This window comes from Delphinus delphis, chromosome X, assembly GCF_949987515.2.
Source record: "Delphinus delphis chromosome X, mDelDel1.2, whole genome shotgun sequence".
Taxonomy (NCBI): Eukaryota; Metazoa; Chordata; class Mammalia; order Artiodactyla; family Delphinidae; genus Delphinus; species Delphinus delphis.
In genome coordinates, this window is record NC_082704.1 from 17,971,497 (window position 1) to 17,988,596 (window position 17,100).

General features: G+C 48.9%; 1 protein-coding gene across 1 annotated transcript in view; it reads left to right on the forward strand.

The window, feature by feature from the left end:
* Positions 1-7,836, forward strand: part of AIFM1 (apoptosis inducing factor mitochondria associated 1) — a 27,910-nt gene extending 20,074 nt beyond the window's left edge. The window contains exons 9-16 of the mRNA XM_060002521.1: positions 228-336; positions 1,090-1,197; positions 1,521-1,609; positions 2,070-2,210; positions 3,812-3,954; positions 5,409-5,533; positions 7,069-7,265; positions 7,582-7,836. Coding sequence (XP_059858504.1) covers positions 228-336; positions 1,090-1,197; positions 1,521-1,609; positions 2,070-2,210; positions 3,812-3,954; positions 5,409-5,533; positions 7,069-7,265; positions 7,582-7,653 — 984 coding nt within the window. The 3' untranslated portion in view covers positions 7,654-7,836. The remainder of the gene's footprint in view (positions 1-227; positions 337-1,089; positions 1,198-1,520; positions 1,610-2,069; positions 2,211-3,811; positions 3,955-5,408; positions 5,534-7,068; positions 7,266-7,581) is intronic.
* Positions 7,837-17,100: the final 9,264 nt, after the last annotated feature.

The following is a 17,100-nucleotide window of genomic DNA, read 5'->3' on the forward strand; positions in this document are numbered from 1 at the left end:
GGGAGTATATCTGCCCCCAGTTGAGAACCACTGTTATTAGAAAGAGTGTTACATTGGAGAAAGAAATTTACATCAATAAAATAGAGGCTGTAATTGAGCCACTTTATACAAGGAGAAGATTTTGTGTGCAAATTATTGTTGTCAAGGATTTAGCAAAAATATTTCCTGGTATTATCATCCTATGCCCCTTTGGGAAATCAATGGACTAAACTTGTGTGATCCTGCAGATTGAAGACTTTAGAACCTTAGAGAAGATTTCCCGGGAAGTCAAGTCGATTACAATTATCGGTGGGGGCTTCCTTGGTAGCGAACTGGCCTGTGCTCTTGGCCGAAAGGGTGAGTATTGGGGAGTGACCTCGATTTTCTTTCTCTGGTCTTATATCATATGCTTTTCAGAGATGCATTTACCAGGATCAGTAGAAAGAGTTTGATTAAGGTTTACATGGTGAAAAACTAATCACTGAGCTTAGGTCTGATGAGGGATGCCTTAGTGATCGAAAAGCTGTCATCTGAGCAGCTGAGCAGTGCCGCTTTCTTTCCTTTTTCCTTTCCTCTCTCCTCTAGACCAGGATTCCTTAGAAATAAAATATTAAGGAAAGTGAGTTATTAAGATGGTAGGGGCAATGTAGACTACAGAACTGTATGTATCTTTGAACTGCTGCTCCCTGTAAAAGTCAAAGACTTCTTTCAGATACATGATGGTTCCCAGCTTGACAGATCTGTTAGTTCCAGTTTGAATGTTTCATGGCAACCATTTTTTTCTTAATGTTATTTTTCAGCTGTGTGAAATCAGGGCATCTTCTCGGGAGGGTGCTTACTATTCAGAGCTTGCAAGGCACTTGTGTAAGCCTAAGTGTAAGTGCACTGAGTTCACAGTATGTAGTTGAATCCAGGGACAAGTTCTGGCATCTGTTGTATTTGCCTTGTGGATGCCCTTGTGCCCTAGTGCCCCACAAATGTGCGCTCTGGCCTGGGTCGCGGCATTGCCCTGTGTTTAGTAGACGGCTGCCTGCGGCTCCTTTGCTTCTCTTCCTGTCTTCTAGGATTGACTTTTGCCTCCACTATACCTACTCTGTTTCTTCTTCCCAGCTCGAGCCTCGGGCACAGAAGTGATTCAGCTCTTCCCTGAGAAAGGAAATATGGGAAAGATCCTCCCCGAATACCTCAGCAACTGGACCATGGAAAAAGTCAGGCAAGGTAGAGACACTCTTTCCATATGCTCCCACTCTTGCCTTGAGTGAAGACTAAGGCAAAATTTGCTTCTTTGGGAACCCCCTGTCCATAAGCCTTACCAACTGCCCGATGAAAATTTCCACCATTCTCATGTCAGCCAGCTTCATGTAGGTGTTCTGAATCTGACACACCAGATTCCTGGAAGTGCTGGAAGTGAACTGTGGGCGTGGGTGCCTGTGGCTCTCCAAGGCTGCCTACGTACTAATGATTACTCTCATCAGCTTCTCTGGTTGTCACGAAGGTGGTAGGCTCACTGGCTCAGCCTCAGGTCTCGTTTGCCTTTACAGAGGGGGTTAAGGTGCTACCCAGTGCTATTGTGCAATCAGTTGGAGTTGGCGGTGGCAGGTTACTCATCAAGCTGAAAGATGGCCGGAAGGTAAGGAGGGGAAGACAGGCTGCCAGAACACCTTCCAAGCCTGCTCTGCCCTTTCCTCATTCTCACTCCTTCATTTGATACCAGTAGATTAGTTGTCTTGGCAGTCACCATTAACCTGTCATAATTTTCTTAATGAACTGTCTTTTGCTAAAAGAAGAATGATGAGAGCCAGAGTAGCCGCCTGGGAACCATTTCCCATAGCCTCTTCCTATGTGTGTCACAGATTTTTGAGGCCTTCCTCGGGTGGCAGATTTCTGTTCAGATGGTAGCGGGTATGTGTGTGTGGAGGGGTGGCACTTTATGAAATGGAACTTAAAATCTTTTGACCAGAGTTACCCGATGATTTTTTTTGTAAAGCCCCGATTTTTTGTGATTTTTTTTGTGACTGTGATTTACAGTCGCTGGGTTCATAGGCATATGAGGAAACTGTAATAATTGACTGAATTCTTTTTGTCCTCAGGTAGAAACTGACCACATAGTGGCAGCCGTGGGCCTGGAGCCCAATGTTGAGTTGGCCAAGACTGGCGGACTGGAGATAGACTCTGATTTTGGTGGCTTCCGTGTAAATGCAGAGCTCCAGGCCCGCTCTAACATCTGGGTGGTAAGTGTGCAATGACAGCCTGACCAGGCACGGTGCCTTGGTCCCGGCCTGGGAGCAGGTCTGCCCGGTGGTGTGCGAAGGCTCGGCAGCAGCTCACCCAAATAGGGTCAGCGTGTTTGGAAGCTGAGGGTGGAGAGCAGAAACTCATGAACTGCTTGGTTTACGAGATCAGGTCTGGCCTCATGCCGCAGGCTCATGGAAAAGGAAATGAACAGTGTTCGTGCCCACAGGAGTAGGTCTCTCCTGGTTCCACTGTTGGCAGCAGCCATCAACATGACCCTGGTGGGCGTGTGCGCAGCTTTCAGACTCGAGTCCAGGGAATGGAGGATGAGGCAGTTTTATAACATTCTCTGGAAAGGAAAATTACTCCATTTTCATTTTCCTTGAGTACTATTTTTAGCTGTTTTTAAAAATCTGTTATGACACAAACAAGACTATAGTATGTAGGAACCATGAGGTAATTTCCCTATTGTTAGATCATTACAAGTGTATTGTGTTTGATTATGGACTCTGCAACTGAGGACATAGGAACTTTGCAGGGTGTTTTTCCCGTAAAGATTTTTTTTTTTAAAGTTACAGTGTACTGGATTTTAAAAAATTGTTATAAAAGCAATACATGCTCAGTATGAAAAACACAGGCAAAAAGGAGAAAGGGACATTCCCCTGCAGCAACCACTGATGTTTAGGTGTAGTTTCTTCCCTTCACTTTCTCGCGCATAGTTTTTTTCTTTGTTGTAGACAGTCATGGCAAGCATACTACGTATAAACATTTGTATTTTCTTTTTCACTTAACATTCGAATGTAAGTTTTTTTCCACATTGCTTCAGATTCCATAAGCAGTGTAACGATTGTATAATATTCCATTAGGTGGATTTCAGAGTTTATCTCGCCATTGCTCACATGTTGGATTTTTAGGTTGCTTTGGGGGTGTCTGAATAGCCACAAAGATGAACAAAGGGTGAGAGAGCTCCCATACCACATCCGTTGTGAAGCTGGCCTTGTTCACCTCCAGCCGGGGGTTCTCTCTCTGCTTGAAACACTGAGCTCACTCACTGCGTACCTCTGGCAGGGTACACCATAGTGAGGAAGAGTGCCACGCCTTCCTCAACTCACTTATACACTCCTCATGGGCAAGGTCTATGTCAGGCGTGTCTCTGCAGCCCAGACAGTATAATGCTTTGTACAGAGTAAGTATTCTGTAAATACTTGTTGAATTAATGAATGAATAGTGAATGACCAAAAAAATTTTATCTTGGAAAAGATGTCTACGTAAGAGGCAGTCACATCTAAAAACTGGATTCCACACAGGAAAGAATATTCTGCAGATCATGGTTATTAAATATCCTGTTTCTGCTGAGGGCAGAATGAGAAGAAATAGGTGTAAGCTGGAGCATGGACGATTCAGGGTAGCTTTGTGGAAGCATAGAATGGTTTTTGTAAAAATGGAAGCGCAACTGTTTTTGATAGTGTAGCTATGATTATGGCCTGTGGTTGGAAGTCATTAGTTAACATCACAAGCATTTTTTGAGCCCCCAAAGTGTATGTTCTGTCCTTAACTTGCTTTTTTATCATGTGCTCATGTAATGTATTTGTCTCCAAAGGCAGGAGATGCTGCATGTTTCTACGATATAAAGTTGGGTAGGAGGCGGGTGGAGCACCACGATCACGCTGTTGTGAGTGGAAGATTGGCTGGAGAAAATATGACTGGAGCTGCTAAGCCGTACTGGCATCAGTCAATGTTCTGGTAATAGTTTTGTGCCTTGAGGACTCAATTGGTTAGAACACAGAATTAATGGAACCAGAGTTATATGCTTTGGTTTCCTGGTGGGCCAGTTAGCTTCATACAGAGGGTGAAAAAATTCCATCTCGTGTCCACGCATCCTACCCCCGAGCCATCTTCTGGCAAAAGGGTTCCATCTGACATAAGTTAGACTAGGTGAATGAATGGAAATGGCATCAGCACTTCTGCTAAAATAGCTCAGAGTTCGAGCTACAGTAGGTAGTACAAAAGTGTGCTCTTAGATACAGACAGCAGTATATTTTATTTGCTCTTTGCTGCTAATTCTGCTGAGCCCAACCTACTGACAAAAAAGGCAGCTCACTCATATGTAACCCTTAAGATCAGCAACTCAGAGTCAGACGTATATAGGCAGCTCTCTGGGTAGTAGAAAGTTCTCAATGGACATTCTTGAATACTGGAGCTGGCCCTGTTTGGCCCACTCTCATCTTGTTGATGTGAAAGATGGGGTACATAAAACTTCAGGGTTTCAGAAGCCTCTAAGCAGTTTCTGTTGGGGAAATTCTCAGCTGATGGGAGTACATTTTAAGACGTTCACACACAGTTTCATGAGTGGGCAGCAAAAAACATAACAGATGGCTTTCAGGGTCAACACGTGTAAGATAATGCAGTTAGGAAAAAAAGTAGTTCATAGCTGTACAATTATCAGTTAGGTTCCAGGGACAGAATCCAAGAAGTCATTGTAGACTGTTCCCTGAAGACACCAGTCCAGTGAGCTTCTGTGGCCAAGAAGATAACAAAATGTAGAGCACAAGAAACAAAATATCTCAAGTAGCTTGGATGATTACAAAACCATAGTGTGTCTGTGCCACAAGTATTCTGTGAAGTTCCTAGCATATTAAAAACAGCATGATGATGATAGGAAAAGTTTCCAAGAAGAACAATGAAAATAAAATGACCAAGTGAGTGAAGGTGCCACTTTATAGAAAGCACTTTAGCCTTGAAAATTGAAGGCTAAGAGGAAATATTGTCAGTTAATAAAACCACAAAATACCCCAGATTCTGGATTCCATAAATATGGAGCAGTCTTCAAAGTTTCAAAAAGGCAGTTTTAAAAAGAGTAAAGGAAGGTAGTGAATAGTAAATGTGGGGAACCCACCCCCCCAAATGTGATATGGTAAAAATTAATGATTAAATTTAAGAAAGTATAGATCATTGTATGGATCTGTGATATGCATAGTGGCTTGTTAGGAAAATAAAACCTGTTTGGAATAATTGTGCTTTCTCACAATTGTCCCCAGATGTCCTAGCAGGCGACAGATCAGTTTGGCGTGTCTCTTGCTGTGGCACATACCAGTTTCTTTGGTTGGCATGAAAGTGCGGTGCCTTAGCGGAAACGCTCTACCGCACCATCCTTTACAGTCCTTTGACAGAACACCCTCTTCTCTCTCCTTCCTTAGGAGTGATTTGGGCCCCGATGTTGGCTATGAAGCTATTGGTCTTGTGGACAGTAGTTTGCCCACAGTCGGCGTTTTTGCAAAAGCAACCGCACAAGACAACCCCAAATCTGCCACAGAGCAGTCAGGTAAGGAAGCCCAACCACTTCTCTTGGAAGAGTGTTGAGAAACCATGGTCCAAATCCTCCTGAACAAGGGGTATCTGTGTTGGCCAGAGGGAACTGTCAGTGAAAGCCTCTCTTCATGTTGTGCTTTAAAATAAACCAAACCCGAAGTCCTCACTCTTTAGTGGTCTGAGAGCTGGCAAAATCAGGTATCCTGGTCAAAGCATAGATATTGTGGATTGTGGGTGTCGTCCTGGACTCTTGGACGGTGGCTAACTCGACGACTCTGTAAGTCTAGTTTGTCCCGAGGGACTAGGAAGACCTGCGTGATGAAGAAAACCTGAACTTTTTCAATGGCCTTTTTTTTTTTTTTTTTTTGCTGATCCCAAGAACTAGGTCTGAGAACCTTAGTTTGGGACCTGCTTCCCTCCTTGGGCCCTGAACAGTGAAGAACTGGGCTGAGTAGTCCTTGAGCTGCCTCTAATTCCATCTGTCAGATCTTAATAGCGGGTTTTCTCTAGACGGGAGGCACCTCTCGGAATGAACTTCTCTCCGACACACATCTCTTTCATTAACTCCTAGGTCTCTTCTCTCTCCCTTCGTGACCTTGGCTGAAGTTATTTAACCTCTGTGTCCTCTTGTTAGAGGCATTTCAAGGACAAGCTGTTCTTTAAGAAGGAGAAAGCAAGACATTATATGGATATGAGGTCCTTTTCCTGTGTAATCTAAGTGGATTACATATACCCACTCCTTAATTCAGACCTCTCCTGGGAAGTGGATCCAGGAGGGGGACCCAGGGACTTATACAGTAGGTGTTTATAAACTACAGGTCACTACTCTCTCCACTGGGCAGTATTACTTGAAGCCTGGTTGTTCCCAGAAGACAAAATGCCCTCTCCCCAGGCTGTTGCCACCACCCTGCACAGGAGGAAACACTTCCATATGGTTCTTCCATATGGAAGTGCCTTCTGCTTTGGCCAGAGTGTCTCTGGCAGTGCCATCCAAGTGAACTTTCTGCTATGATGGCAGTGTTCTGCCTCTACTCTGTCCAGTACATTAGCCACTAGCCGCATGTGGCTCTTCAGTATTTGAAATGTGGGTAGTGCAAATCAGGAACTGAATTTTACATTTTATTTAATTTTAACTAAAATAAACTTCAATTTTGAATTAATTTTAATTAGAATAGCTATATGTGACTAGTGGCTGTTGTACTGACCATGTAGCACTAGAATGTTTCTCAGGGGACAAGAGCAAGTCTTCTGTAGTTTGAAAAAAGATCCCAGGAAATATCCATAGTGTAAATTGAAAATGAGATAGGAAGTTTGGGGTCAGACTGACCCAGTGCCCAGGAGCTGGCAAGGAAGAGCTTTTGTTGGCTTTGTCAGTGGAGAGGGGCTGGAATAGGCCAGTGTTTACTGAGGTGGCATAGAAAAACAAATCATTTAGAAGCAGCTTGAAGCAGGTGTTGAAAGATACTTGCCTTCTAGAATTTCCAAGCTCATAAGAACTGACTTTATTTTGTTTTGACTTTGCTTGTTTGTTTTGGGGATTGGCTACAGGGACTGGTATCCGATCAGAGAGTGAGACAGAGTCTGAGGCCTCAGAAATCACTCTTCCTCCCAGCAACCCTGTAGTCCTCCAGGCCCCTGCCCAAGGGGAGGACTACGGCAAAGGCGTCATCTTCTACCTCAGGGACAAAGTGGTGGTGGGAATCGTGCTGTGGAACATCTTCAACCGAATGCCAATAGCAAGGAAGGTAGGTGCCCGTCAGAGCTCTGAGAGAAAGATGGGAGGTGTGGGCGGAAACCGTCCCTGCGACTTCGTCAGACGTCCTGCCACGCACTGTCCACCCAGGTCAGACTGTGCCTGAGCAGAACAAAGGTATCGCCTTGGCTCGGGTATGTTTCTTTTTCACTTGGGACATGGCTGGGTAGCATGGGCATTGGCATATGCTCACTTGGGCTTCGTAGAAAGCCATTCCCACAACTCCCTCCCAGTGTGAAGTGGCGACTGGCCCGGGCTGCCCTGGTGTGCGGCCCAGCCCACACGCTCCTTGTTCCTCTGCCCCTCAGATCATTAAGGACGGTGAGGAACATGAAGATCTCAACGAAGTAGCAAAGCTTTTCAACATTCATGAAGACTGAAGACTGCTGTGGAACAGGCAGGCCCTTTGCTGTCCCCGACAGCAGCTTGGATGGGTAAAGGAGCGTTTTTTATTCAGCAGACTTCCTCTGTATGTATGAGTGTGAATAATCAAGTCCTTTGTGAATATTTCATCCATGTAGGCAAATTCTTAATGTTCACATCATTAAATAAAACCTGATTCTTCTAAATTAAATTCTCTTCTCTTTGAAAGGGAGCAAGTGGGTGAAGGGAGGAAAGTGTGCATATTAGAGAGCAAGTCGGTTGGAGCCACTCCCAAGTGCATCATCTTCCTCGGCCTTGTACTCCCTGCCCCACACTCTCAGCTTCTTTCAGTTCACTGAACTTCTCCCTCACCCCTCCAGACCTCCTGTACGGACCTGCTGTGACCTCTGCCCACAGCACTTGACCCCTCTCCCCTCCTCTGGGGAACGTCCCGGTCTCTGAAGACTTTCCTGATCCTTCCAAGCCTGTTCCTTGTTTACATGTCTCCCTGCTGCTCTGCAGCTTCCTGGAAGCCAGAACCATGGCTTTCCTGTCTTGTTCATGGTTCTCTCTCCAGAGCTGAGCACAGGCTCTGGCTCACAGTAGGTGCTTAGTGAATCGTTGAATGAGTGTACACATAAACATGTGGACTAGACTCTGCTCTACCTGGGACAGCTCCCCTGTGTACCCCCACAGCCCAGAACTGAACTGGTCTTGGGAGGGGAGGGCAGAAAAGACATTTATTGAAGACGGAAACGAAGGTTCGGAGACCTGCTTCATGGCTAAGCCTGGAGCCTGACTCTGAGGGATTGTGGTCTCTCAACTCCTCCGCCCGCTGTCCCCCAAACTAGAAATCTGCCCTCTCCTAACCCCTTTTATCTCAAATAGGCTTATAGGCATGACTCACTTTACAAATGATTTCCTGGGAAGAGAAGTCAGTTTCATAAATCAACTCATTTTTTGCATTTCAAATTACTTAACTTTTAAAAATCAAATCTTATTTCAATTAAGAGGAAATTTTTACTACTTTCAAGAGTCCTATTGTGAATCTTCTTCTAAAGAGAAAATTACTACCAGGCTGGATTTTTTCGATATTGGGTTTGTTTAAAGGGAGTTGCAGCTACAATGAAATTCCTTCTGAACACTAGGACAGGACAAATGTCCACTTTAAGAATTAGCTGTACTAGGGCTTCCCTGGTGGCGCGGTGGTTGAGAGTCCACCTGCCGATGCAGGGGACGCGGGTTTGTGCCCCGGTCTGGGAGGATCCCACATGCCGCAGAGCGGCTGGGCCGGTGGGCCATGGCCGCTGGGCCTGCGCGTCCGGAGCCTGTGCTCCGCAGCGGGAGAGGCCACAACAGTGAGAGGTCCGCATACCGCAAAAAAAAAAAAAAAAAAAAAGCTGTACTAGAACAGGTTCTTACTAGATGTATACAGGTTTAGTGAAATATAATCTGAGGCATGACATATTTAAGTCCATAATGTAAGTAGAAAACTCATCTAGTATCCTGTGAAACGGGACTTATTATACAGTAATTGCTGCTTACAAAGATCTTACAGCTGTAAGATCCTAAAGTGTTTCACAAATCATTTTTTAAAAAGATCGAATTGTGATTTGCCTTGTTTTAGTATCAGGTACAATTTAGTCTAATTCTTTGACAGTTGTCATCCTTGTATGGAATGTCATAATAATTCGGTTAATTAAAATGAAAGGATGTATTCTTCTATTCAGTGTTCACTGAGTGCCTACTAACGAGCCAGGTAGATGGCAGAAGAGGAAGGTGGAGAAAACATGGCCACTTCTCTTAAGGAGCTCCTGGTGTCAGTGAGGAAAGCAGACATGTGAACGCAGAAGTATAATGTACTCAGTTGTGTCCACAGGAAGATACACACCAAGAATGGACATCAGCCAGAGCATCCGTCCTTTGTCAACTACTGCTGCTAGATCACTTCCTAAAGCATCACTTGGTCCATATCCCCCCACCCTACCTCCTGGTGACCAACGTACATTGACTCCCTGTCACCAATCACATCAGGTCCGAAGCCTTCCATAGCGCTCTTGACCTCAGCCCACTCTGCCCTGCGGGCCTCCTCTGCCACAACTTCATGTGCATGTGCATACGCACATATACATCTGGTTTATTGCCACCTTTAAACTTTTGTTTGTGCTCTTCACATCTGGAAACCGTCCCTATTCCCTTCTACGTATCCAAATCCTGCTCATCTTTCAAGGCCCAGATGAAATCCCACCATGGTGATGTAGTACCAGTTGGACTAGTGCCCGCCCATGATTTCATCTCTGAACTTCGATTGCACTTACTGCCTTTGAACTTGATTGTTCTTTAAGTCGTTCTCTGCATTATTAGTGTTCACTCCCTAAATTGTTTGTAAGCTATCCCAGAGCAGAGACTTTTTTCTCAGGATGGGGACAACATGCGCCATCCCCCAAAACCCTGGCAAAGTGCTGACCAAGCCCTTGGTTGCTTGGTTGGATGATGCTAGATAACAGGGCTTATTGTAAGAGTGAGCCTCTGCCTTGTAGCCTCAGTTCTCTGTAATCCAGGTTATCAGACCCCCATTACTTCACCCACTGCCACGACTTGCCACTTTACCCAGGATGCATTTAACCTGTTTAGGCCCCCAAGTATCGCAAGGACCAATTTCTGACTGTACAGACGACCAGTGCCAGCTGAGGTTTGGCCCTCGATAGCTGGCCTGTGATTAGCTGGGCCACAGCGCAGCACAGTACAGGGCTAGCCACACCCTGCAAAGTTGGGGATCTGCCAAAGTATCAAGCTTTCAGGGCTCACCCACTTGACTTCAACCTCGCTTTTCTTTGCCATTTTACAACTGACATTTGGTGGTACCTCGGCACCGCTTCACAATGGTACTAACATTTGCCTGGCCACCTGTAAGGCACGGTGAGGGATATCCTCGTACTTTAGCTGGAGAAATGGACCTGAGGGAAGGAAGTGTGTTTGATTGGAAAGGGGTCAGAGTAAGCCTCTTAGTGGAGGATGAGGTCAACGTGTGTGACTTTTTTGTTGTTCTAATCAACAGGGCCTGTTTTGGAGACAAGAGGCTTAAAGCAAGCGAAAGGGAGGGGGGGTGGGGAATCCACAGTGACCTACTGCAGGCTGCTTCCTTGAAGGAAAATCAGCAGCCCCTCTAGAGACCCATTTATACAAAGGAACTCTCCCCTCCCTTCCACCACTACCCCTTCCCTTTCCCGCTCCTCTCAAGTTTGGCTGCTGCAATATCCCTTCCGTCCTTCCCTGACTCCACCTAAAGCTGGGCACCCTTGCTGCCCTAGAGACCATTGGGACTCAATTCCAGTGCCTTGCTCTCTGGGCAGAGGGAAAGTCCTGCAGGGCCCAGAGGTGAAGTAAGACCGCCTCTGGCCTCTTTCCCATCTTATCAGAGAATTTCTGGCGGGCACAGACGAATGTACACAGAACCACACACAGACACACAGCTCAGGCCAGTGATGACGTTCCCCTGCCTGGCTGGTTCTACAGATGGGTGTGAACTGGGTCAGAGTATAGGGAGGGTCTGAATATTTAAATTCTGGACTGCCAAGCCCTGGTTGGAAGACAGGGATCGTCTCAAAATGAACATTTTGAGAAAGAGAAACGCAGCCCCTGACATCTGGAAGCTGGCCTGGGACTGTCAGCAAGGCCTTGGTGTCACTAAAAACTGGCTTAACACGCCCCACTAGGCCTGGGTGTTCTGTTGAATGTAAACAGGTTCACGGGACATTAGAATCGTACAAGGCCACCCTGATCATGGTGGATGGAAACAAAAGCAAGACTACTCCAGAATCATGTGTGAACGCAGGCAAAAATATGAACACTGCCCAAGCCACAGAAATGACCAAATACCGCCCTCCGTCCTGGCTAATCTAAGTGACTGCTGCTTCCTTACCAATTACATATTGAGCCTCGCTCCAGTCTGCCCTCCTATTGGATATGATTGATTCAGTAAGACACTCCCTGACAGCATCCAATCCAGAGCAATGCCCGGCTTCCTTAAACCCTCCCGCAAATCACCCAACCTGGCCTGAATCCTATAATAAGTCCTTCCCAGCACCCTCTTCCTGAGACACCCCATGGTTCCCCAGGGCATGCATCCTCCCTCGCTGCAGTGAGCAATGAACTCAACTTGTTCGACTACAAGACTGCCCTGGTGGTCTTTGGCTGGTGGGCATTGAAAATTTGGAGACAAAGAGCCAAAATACCTTCGGGAGGCCCACCTGTGAGTTTTGCCTAGTCTCGTACCTTCTTGAAGACCTTACCTGGTCCCAGTGGAGCCTCCAAGGTCTGTGTCTCAGTTGGAGAAGGCCAGGAGTCTCATCTGGTGCCTGGACAGAGGTGTCTGGCTTCCCAAGCAGGTTCCCGCCTCTGCTCTCTTGGCATTTGCAGCGCAACACGGAGATGCTTCTGGAGGAACACCCAACATGGGTGTTGCATTTATGAATACACACATACGTTCGTAAATGGATTTATTGGTCAGCTAGCAAACATAACTGCGTAACTTGCTGCATGCCGTGGGCCAATAGGCCCCAGAGATAAGAAGATGAGTAACATACAGTCCCTGCCCTCAATGGCTTTAGAACCTAGTGGCGGACACAGACGGGTCAACAGGAACCATCAGTGCAACAGAAGTGCTGGGAGTATGATGTGTGAGTTCACATCGGAACTTCGTTACTCCTCAGATGGCTTTACTGTTCTGCTTCCATCTAGTCCAGGCTTTTCTTCCACTGACCAAATTGTGTTTCTTCCTCCATTCCCTGCTTGTAACTTCTCTCATCTCTAGGAGCAGAACATGAATATGTTTTCTTAAATAAATATGTATAATATCCTGAATACAGAGGATGGAGCTGCCAGCCTCCTTGCCCAAAGAGATCACCCCTCTTCCTCTTCACTTTTCCTCAGCCCCTTCCTTTTCCCTCCTTCCTCGCCCACTTGTTTTCCTTCTCCCTGTGTTTCTTCTTCAGGTTCCAGTAAGTGCTCCCTGCCCGTGTTTCTTCCTCCCGAAGCTGGGGAGCACAGCGGAAGGAGCGCTCTTTGGGATCTGTGTCTCAGCTTTGCCACTCACTCCTGGATGACCCAGAGCAGCTAATTTCCTAGGTCTCGGCGGCCTCATCTGTGAAATGAAGAGAACAGACTAGATCATCCCTCCACCCTCAGCTCTAACATCCTGTGTATGGAAAAGTCTCTCAGGTGCTTCTTCATCTCTCTGTGGACTCAGTTGCCTTTCATCTCTAAGTCTATAGCAGATGCTAATGGGACCTAAAGCCTTTGGCAAATGTCTCCCCACATTGCCTCTGCTGTCCCTTTGGCTCAACAGATTTTTGTTTATTTGTTTGTTTTAGTTTGAGGCTTATGATTCTTCTTTGACTCAGCAAGTAACATTTAGATCTAGGCCCCTAGAAATCGCTCCTTGCCGGATTTGCTCTCCATGGAGAGTTTAACAGCCTTAAAACTACGCTGCATGAAAACCCAGAATTTCCCCAGGAAGGCTTTATGGTGAGACAATGCTCAGCCATGATCCTAGCACATACATTCCTACACAACCATTCAGTGGCTCCCAGTCCCCAACAAACACACCCTGCAGAGCTGGCCGGTGACCAGCCACCTTAACCCAGGCAGCTTTCAACCTGACGCTGAGACAATTAGCTCAGAAAACCCCCCTCATACCACATAAGCCCCAAGTCCTGAAACTAGCTTGTACGCCCCCTTTGCTCTTAAGTCCATGGTCATTTCCACGTTAGCCATGGTCCTGGCAGAGCCCTGCCCCAAAGTGCAGAGACAAGTGAGCCAGGAAGCTGGCAAGCTTCACCACCCGATTCTTACCATAGAGACAAAAGGAAACTGCATACAGGGAAAGAACGAAAATCCAGCACTGTGATTTGCTAGGTGGAAAAGGATGCTTAAGGATCTCTGTCCGTCCAGAGGGAAAGGGGAGCTTTAGATGTTTCAGAGCAGGCCTGCAGAGCCCCGCCAGCGTGAAGCCTTCCTTGGCCCAGGCCTGAGGTCCTTGGCCACCTTTATTGAGGCTAATATCCCAAGCAGCCTGAGTGAGATTCTGGTCTCCCACTACAGTGGGAGTCCTCAAACTAGTGGCACAGTGTGGGGGGCAGAGACTGGTGGTGAAAACAGGGAATCCTTGACCTCAAAGTCACCCCCACCTCAACCTGGCCTGGGCCAATACCAAGTTCTAGGAGAAAGGCCACATCGACCTCTCAGCAATTGGTCAGCTTGACTTAATGCAGGGGGTGGAGGGCAGCTCAAAGCTCAGAGCACTCCGCCTTTGTCCCCTTGGTGGCGCCAGCCCTTGTGCTGGCCTGTTCACTAGAACAGGAGGTTCCAAAGAGACCTCAGCTTCCAAGTGAACTCCCCAGCCAGTCCTGAAGCAGCAAGGCTCACTGCGTGAGATGGATAATTGCAGAAGGATACCTTGATGGGAGTTTTGCCTAAAGCTGCAAACGTACACTGCCCTCCCGGTCACCACCTGTTGTTCCCCAGAACAGAGCGGCGTGGGGGGCAGAGACCGAGTTTGGTGGTCTCCACAAGGACTCCCGCCCTCCCGCCGCTCCTCTCCCAGCTGCCCCACCGAGTCCTTCTCCGGGAGTCCGAACCCGCCCCTTCTCGCCCGACGGGGAGCGAGGAAGGGGGGTGGGCAGGAAAGAAGGGATTGAGGGGAAGTTTCAAGGGGTGTGCCGGGGAGGGGGGAGGATTCTCATGAGTCAGCGGATCGGGCTCAGTGTGACTTCACTGCTTCCCGAGAAGAGGCGCCCGGGGCAAGAGGCCGCTCGGAGTGCAGCCGCTGGAGTGGAAGGTCGGAGCGCTGGGCGGGGCTACGGGACGGGGTTCGGGGCTGGCCTGGTCGCTCGGGGCCGGGGCGGCGCGAGGAGGCCGCTGGCGAGCGGGGACCGCTCGGGGCAGCGGCGCCGACCTCTCCCCCTCTCCTCCTCCGCCGCAGCCAGTTCCCGCCTCGGCCCGAGACGTGGCGCGCGTTCCGCCTGTAGGTGGCGCTGCTGAGGCGCCGTGGGCGCGCTGCTGGGGGTCTGGGTGGGGAGCTCTGCCCCCGCGGGGAATCCCGGGGGTGCAGGGTGGGCGGCCCATGCAAACGGATGGCGAGGGGAAGGCGCAAGGGGCCGCCACAACCCCCACTGTCCTTCGGGCCCGGCGCTCCCACCCGAGTGGCGGCAGAGTTCGGAGAGCCGACCTGCTACGCTAGCGTCCAGGCGTGGGGCCGCCTGGTGCGCGCTTCTTCAGGGTCCCTCGGGGCACCTATCGGGTCCCGCAGAGCTCGGGGAGGCTCGCCTCCAGCTAAGGGATCGCGGTTTATGGGCAGCGTTTCCTCTCCGGGGATGGCGCTCTTGACCCGCGGGCAGTAGAATGGAAAGTTTGAATCGCTTCTCCAGCGTTAGGGGTGGGTTTCCCTGAGCAGCTACTCTCCAGCCTGGCTCCCTTGAGACCAAGGATGCATCTCTTGCAAAGGGACAGGCTGTGGCCGGCGTTGGGGTGCAGTCTGGGACCAGGGCTTGTGCTAGATGAGGGGTAGGGGCTCAGCTTTGGGCTAGGTGTAGGGCGATGGTTAGGGATTCCATGCTTGTCAACCCGGTCTTCAGCAACTATGTAAAAAACAAAAAGCGAAGAGGCCCATCTGGGGCTCAAACTTGCAACCTTGGCCTCGGTTGATAGAGCTTTGTGCCCTACCTCCGTGCAGGCCCTGAGCTCTAGTAGTCATGATGCAGCTGACCTTCCCATGTTGGTTCATGGTTATGTGGTGGCTGGTTAGTTAACATATTGAGAGTATCAGGGCACAAAAATAACCTGTGGCCAGACACCTTTAAGCTGAAAGAAAAAAGTTGTTGGGGGCTCCAGCCTCACCCTTTCCAGAAGCTCCAGTGGCTGGCTCTTTCCATGATACAACTTTACATATAACTATATGGATAGAGTGTGTCTCCCTTATCGGTGCCAAGATATAAAAGCTATGCCCTGTACTAGGGTTCTGGGTGCCTCTTCTCCTCCGTCAATCAGTCCAGCTCCTCTGCTTTCAGGATGTCCAAAGCCATCTGAGAAAGTTATCTAAGGATTTTCCATAAAGGAGAGGAAAGGGGGGAAAAAAACCCAAAGGATCCTAAACGTTCCCAGGTTTCACTGTGTGCCAGGAGAAATACCGTCTGTCTCCCGCCCAGACCTCAGAGCCCGGGCCTCCTTCCTACAGGGCGGTGCCCAGCTATTCCTGGAAACCCCCTCCTTTCTACCAACCCCTTCCCCAAAGTGTCTCCTCCCAGAGCACGACCTAGGAAAAGGATCGTATTGTCAAAGTTTGATGTCCCCCGTCCTCTTTTTCGGTCCCCAACCTGACCTGCCACAGTCCTCAGCCTGCCCCCTCCCTTGATGCCCACATGCTGGCTTCTCCTCCCGGAGCAGGGCCTGAGCTGTGGCCTCTCCCTCCAGCCTGGCCCCGCGCCCCACTAGGTGACTGGGAGAGGATCTGATATACTAATTTGTGTTAATGTGATAATGGGCACTAATGGGGTCACGTGCTAACCACGGCCTCACTGCCTCAACCCCAAGTCGAGGTTGCAGGCTGACTAATCTCCACAGCCGGCTTGGGGGGCGGGGAGTGGGAGGAACCCAAGCCTGGGGACAATCCCAGGGTGCTGGTGCCTTCGAGCTGCTGCCTCGGTTTCAGTTTCATCCTTGGCTGACACTTTCCTCTGACGAGTGGAATTGCTTTGGTTTTCCTCCAACCCCTCTCCCCTCCGCGGCTGTCCCCCCCCCACTTAGACTGCTAGCTTCCCTCAGCCAGCCCTTCACTTCGTGAGGGGAGAGATGGGAAGATAATTTGGCAGCGATGAGGAAAAAATGTACACGTAGACACCCTCAGACGCACAGGCTCACATACCACACTGCCTTGCAGACACACACATGCACACGCCCTCCACAAACACACATGCATGCACGAGGGGACTTGACACTCACATCCAAGAGTCGAGCCCGTGTGTGTGTGTGTGTGTGTGTGTGTGTGTGTGTATGCACACGCTGGCCACGGTTACACCCTCGCTCACATCTGAGGGACACACACGGAGTCACACATAGGCAGGCTAGGCCCTCCAGAGACCCGTCCCACACACAGACCCACACACACACTCACACACTGTCACACACACACGAGCAGCGGCAGCCCAGTTGGATGGCTTCCTCAAAAGAGGGCTGGAAAGTTTGTTTGCTGCCAGCGAAGGGGCCTAGACATTCCGTGAAATGACTCATACTGCACCTTTATAGACATTAAATGTTGTATTTTTCTGGATTCAACAACAACAACAACAACAACCACCACCCTCTCCCCACCCCCCGTCATGGGGGCACGGTAGGGGAAGTGAGGCGTGCTGCCTCACGGGCCTCTGTCTAGCGCCCGCCTCAGGCTTGTCCTTGCCTCCCTGTGGGAT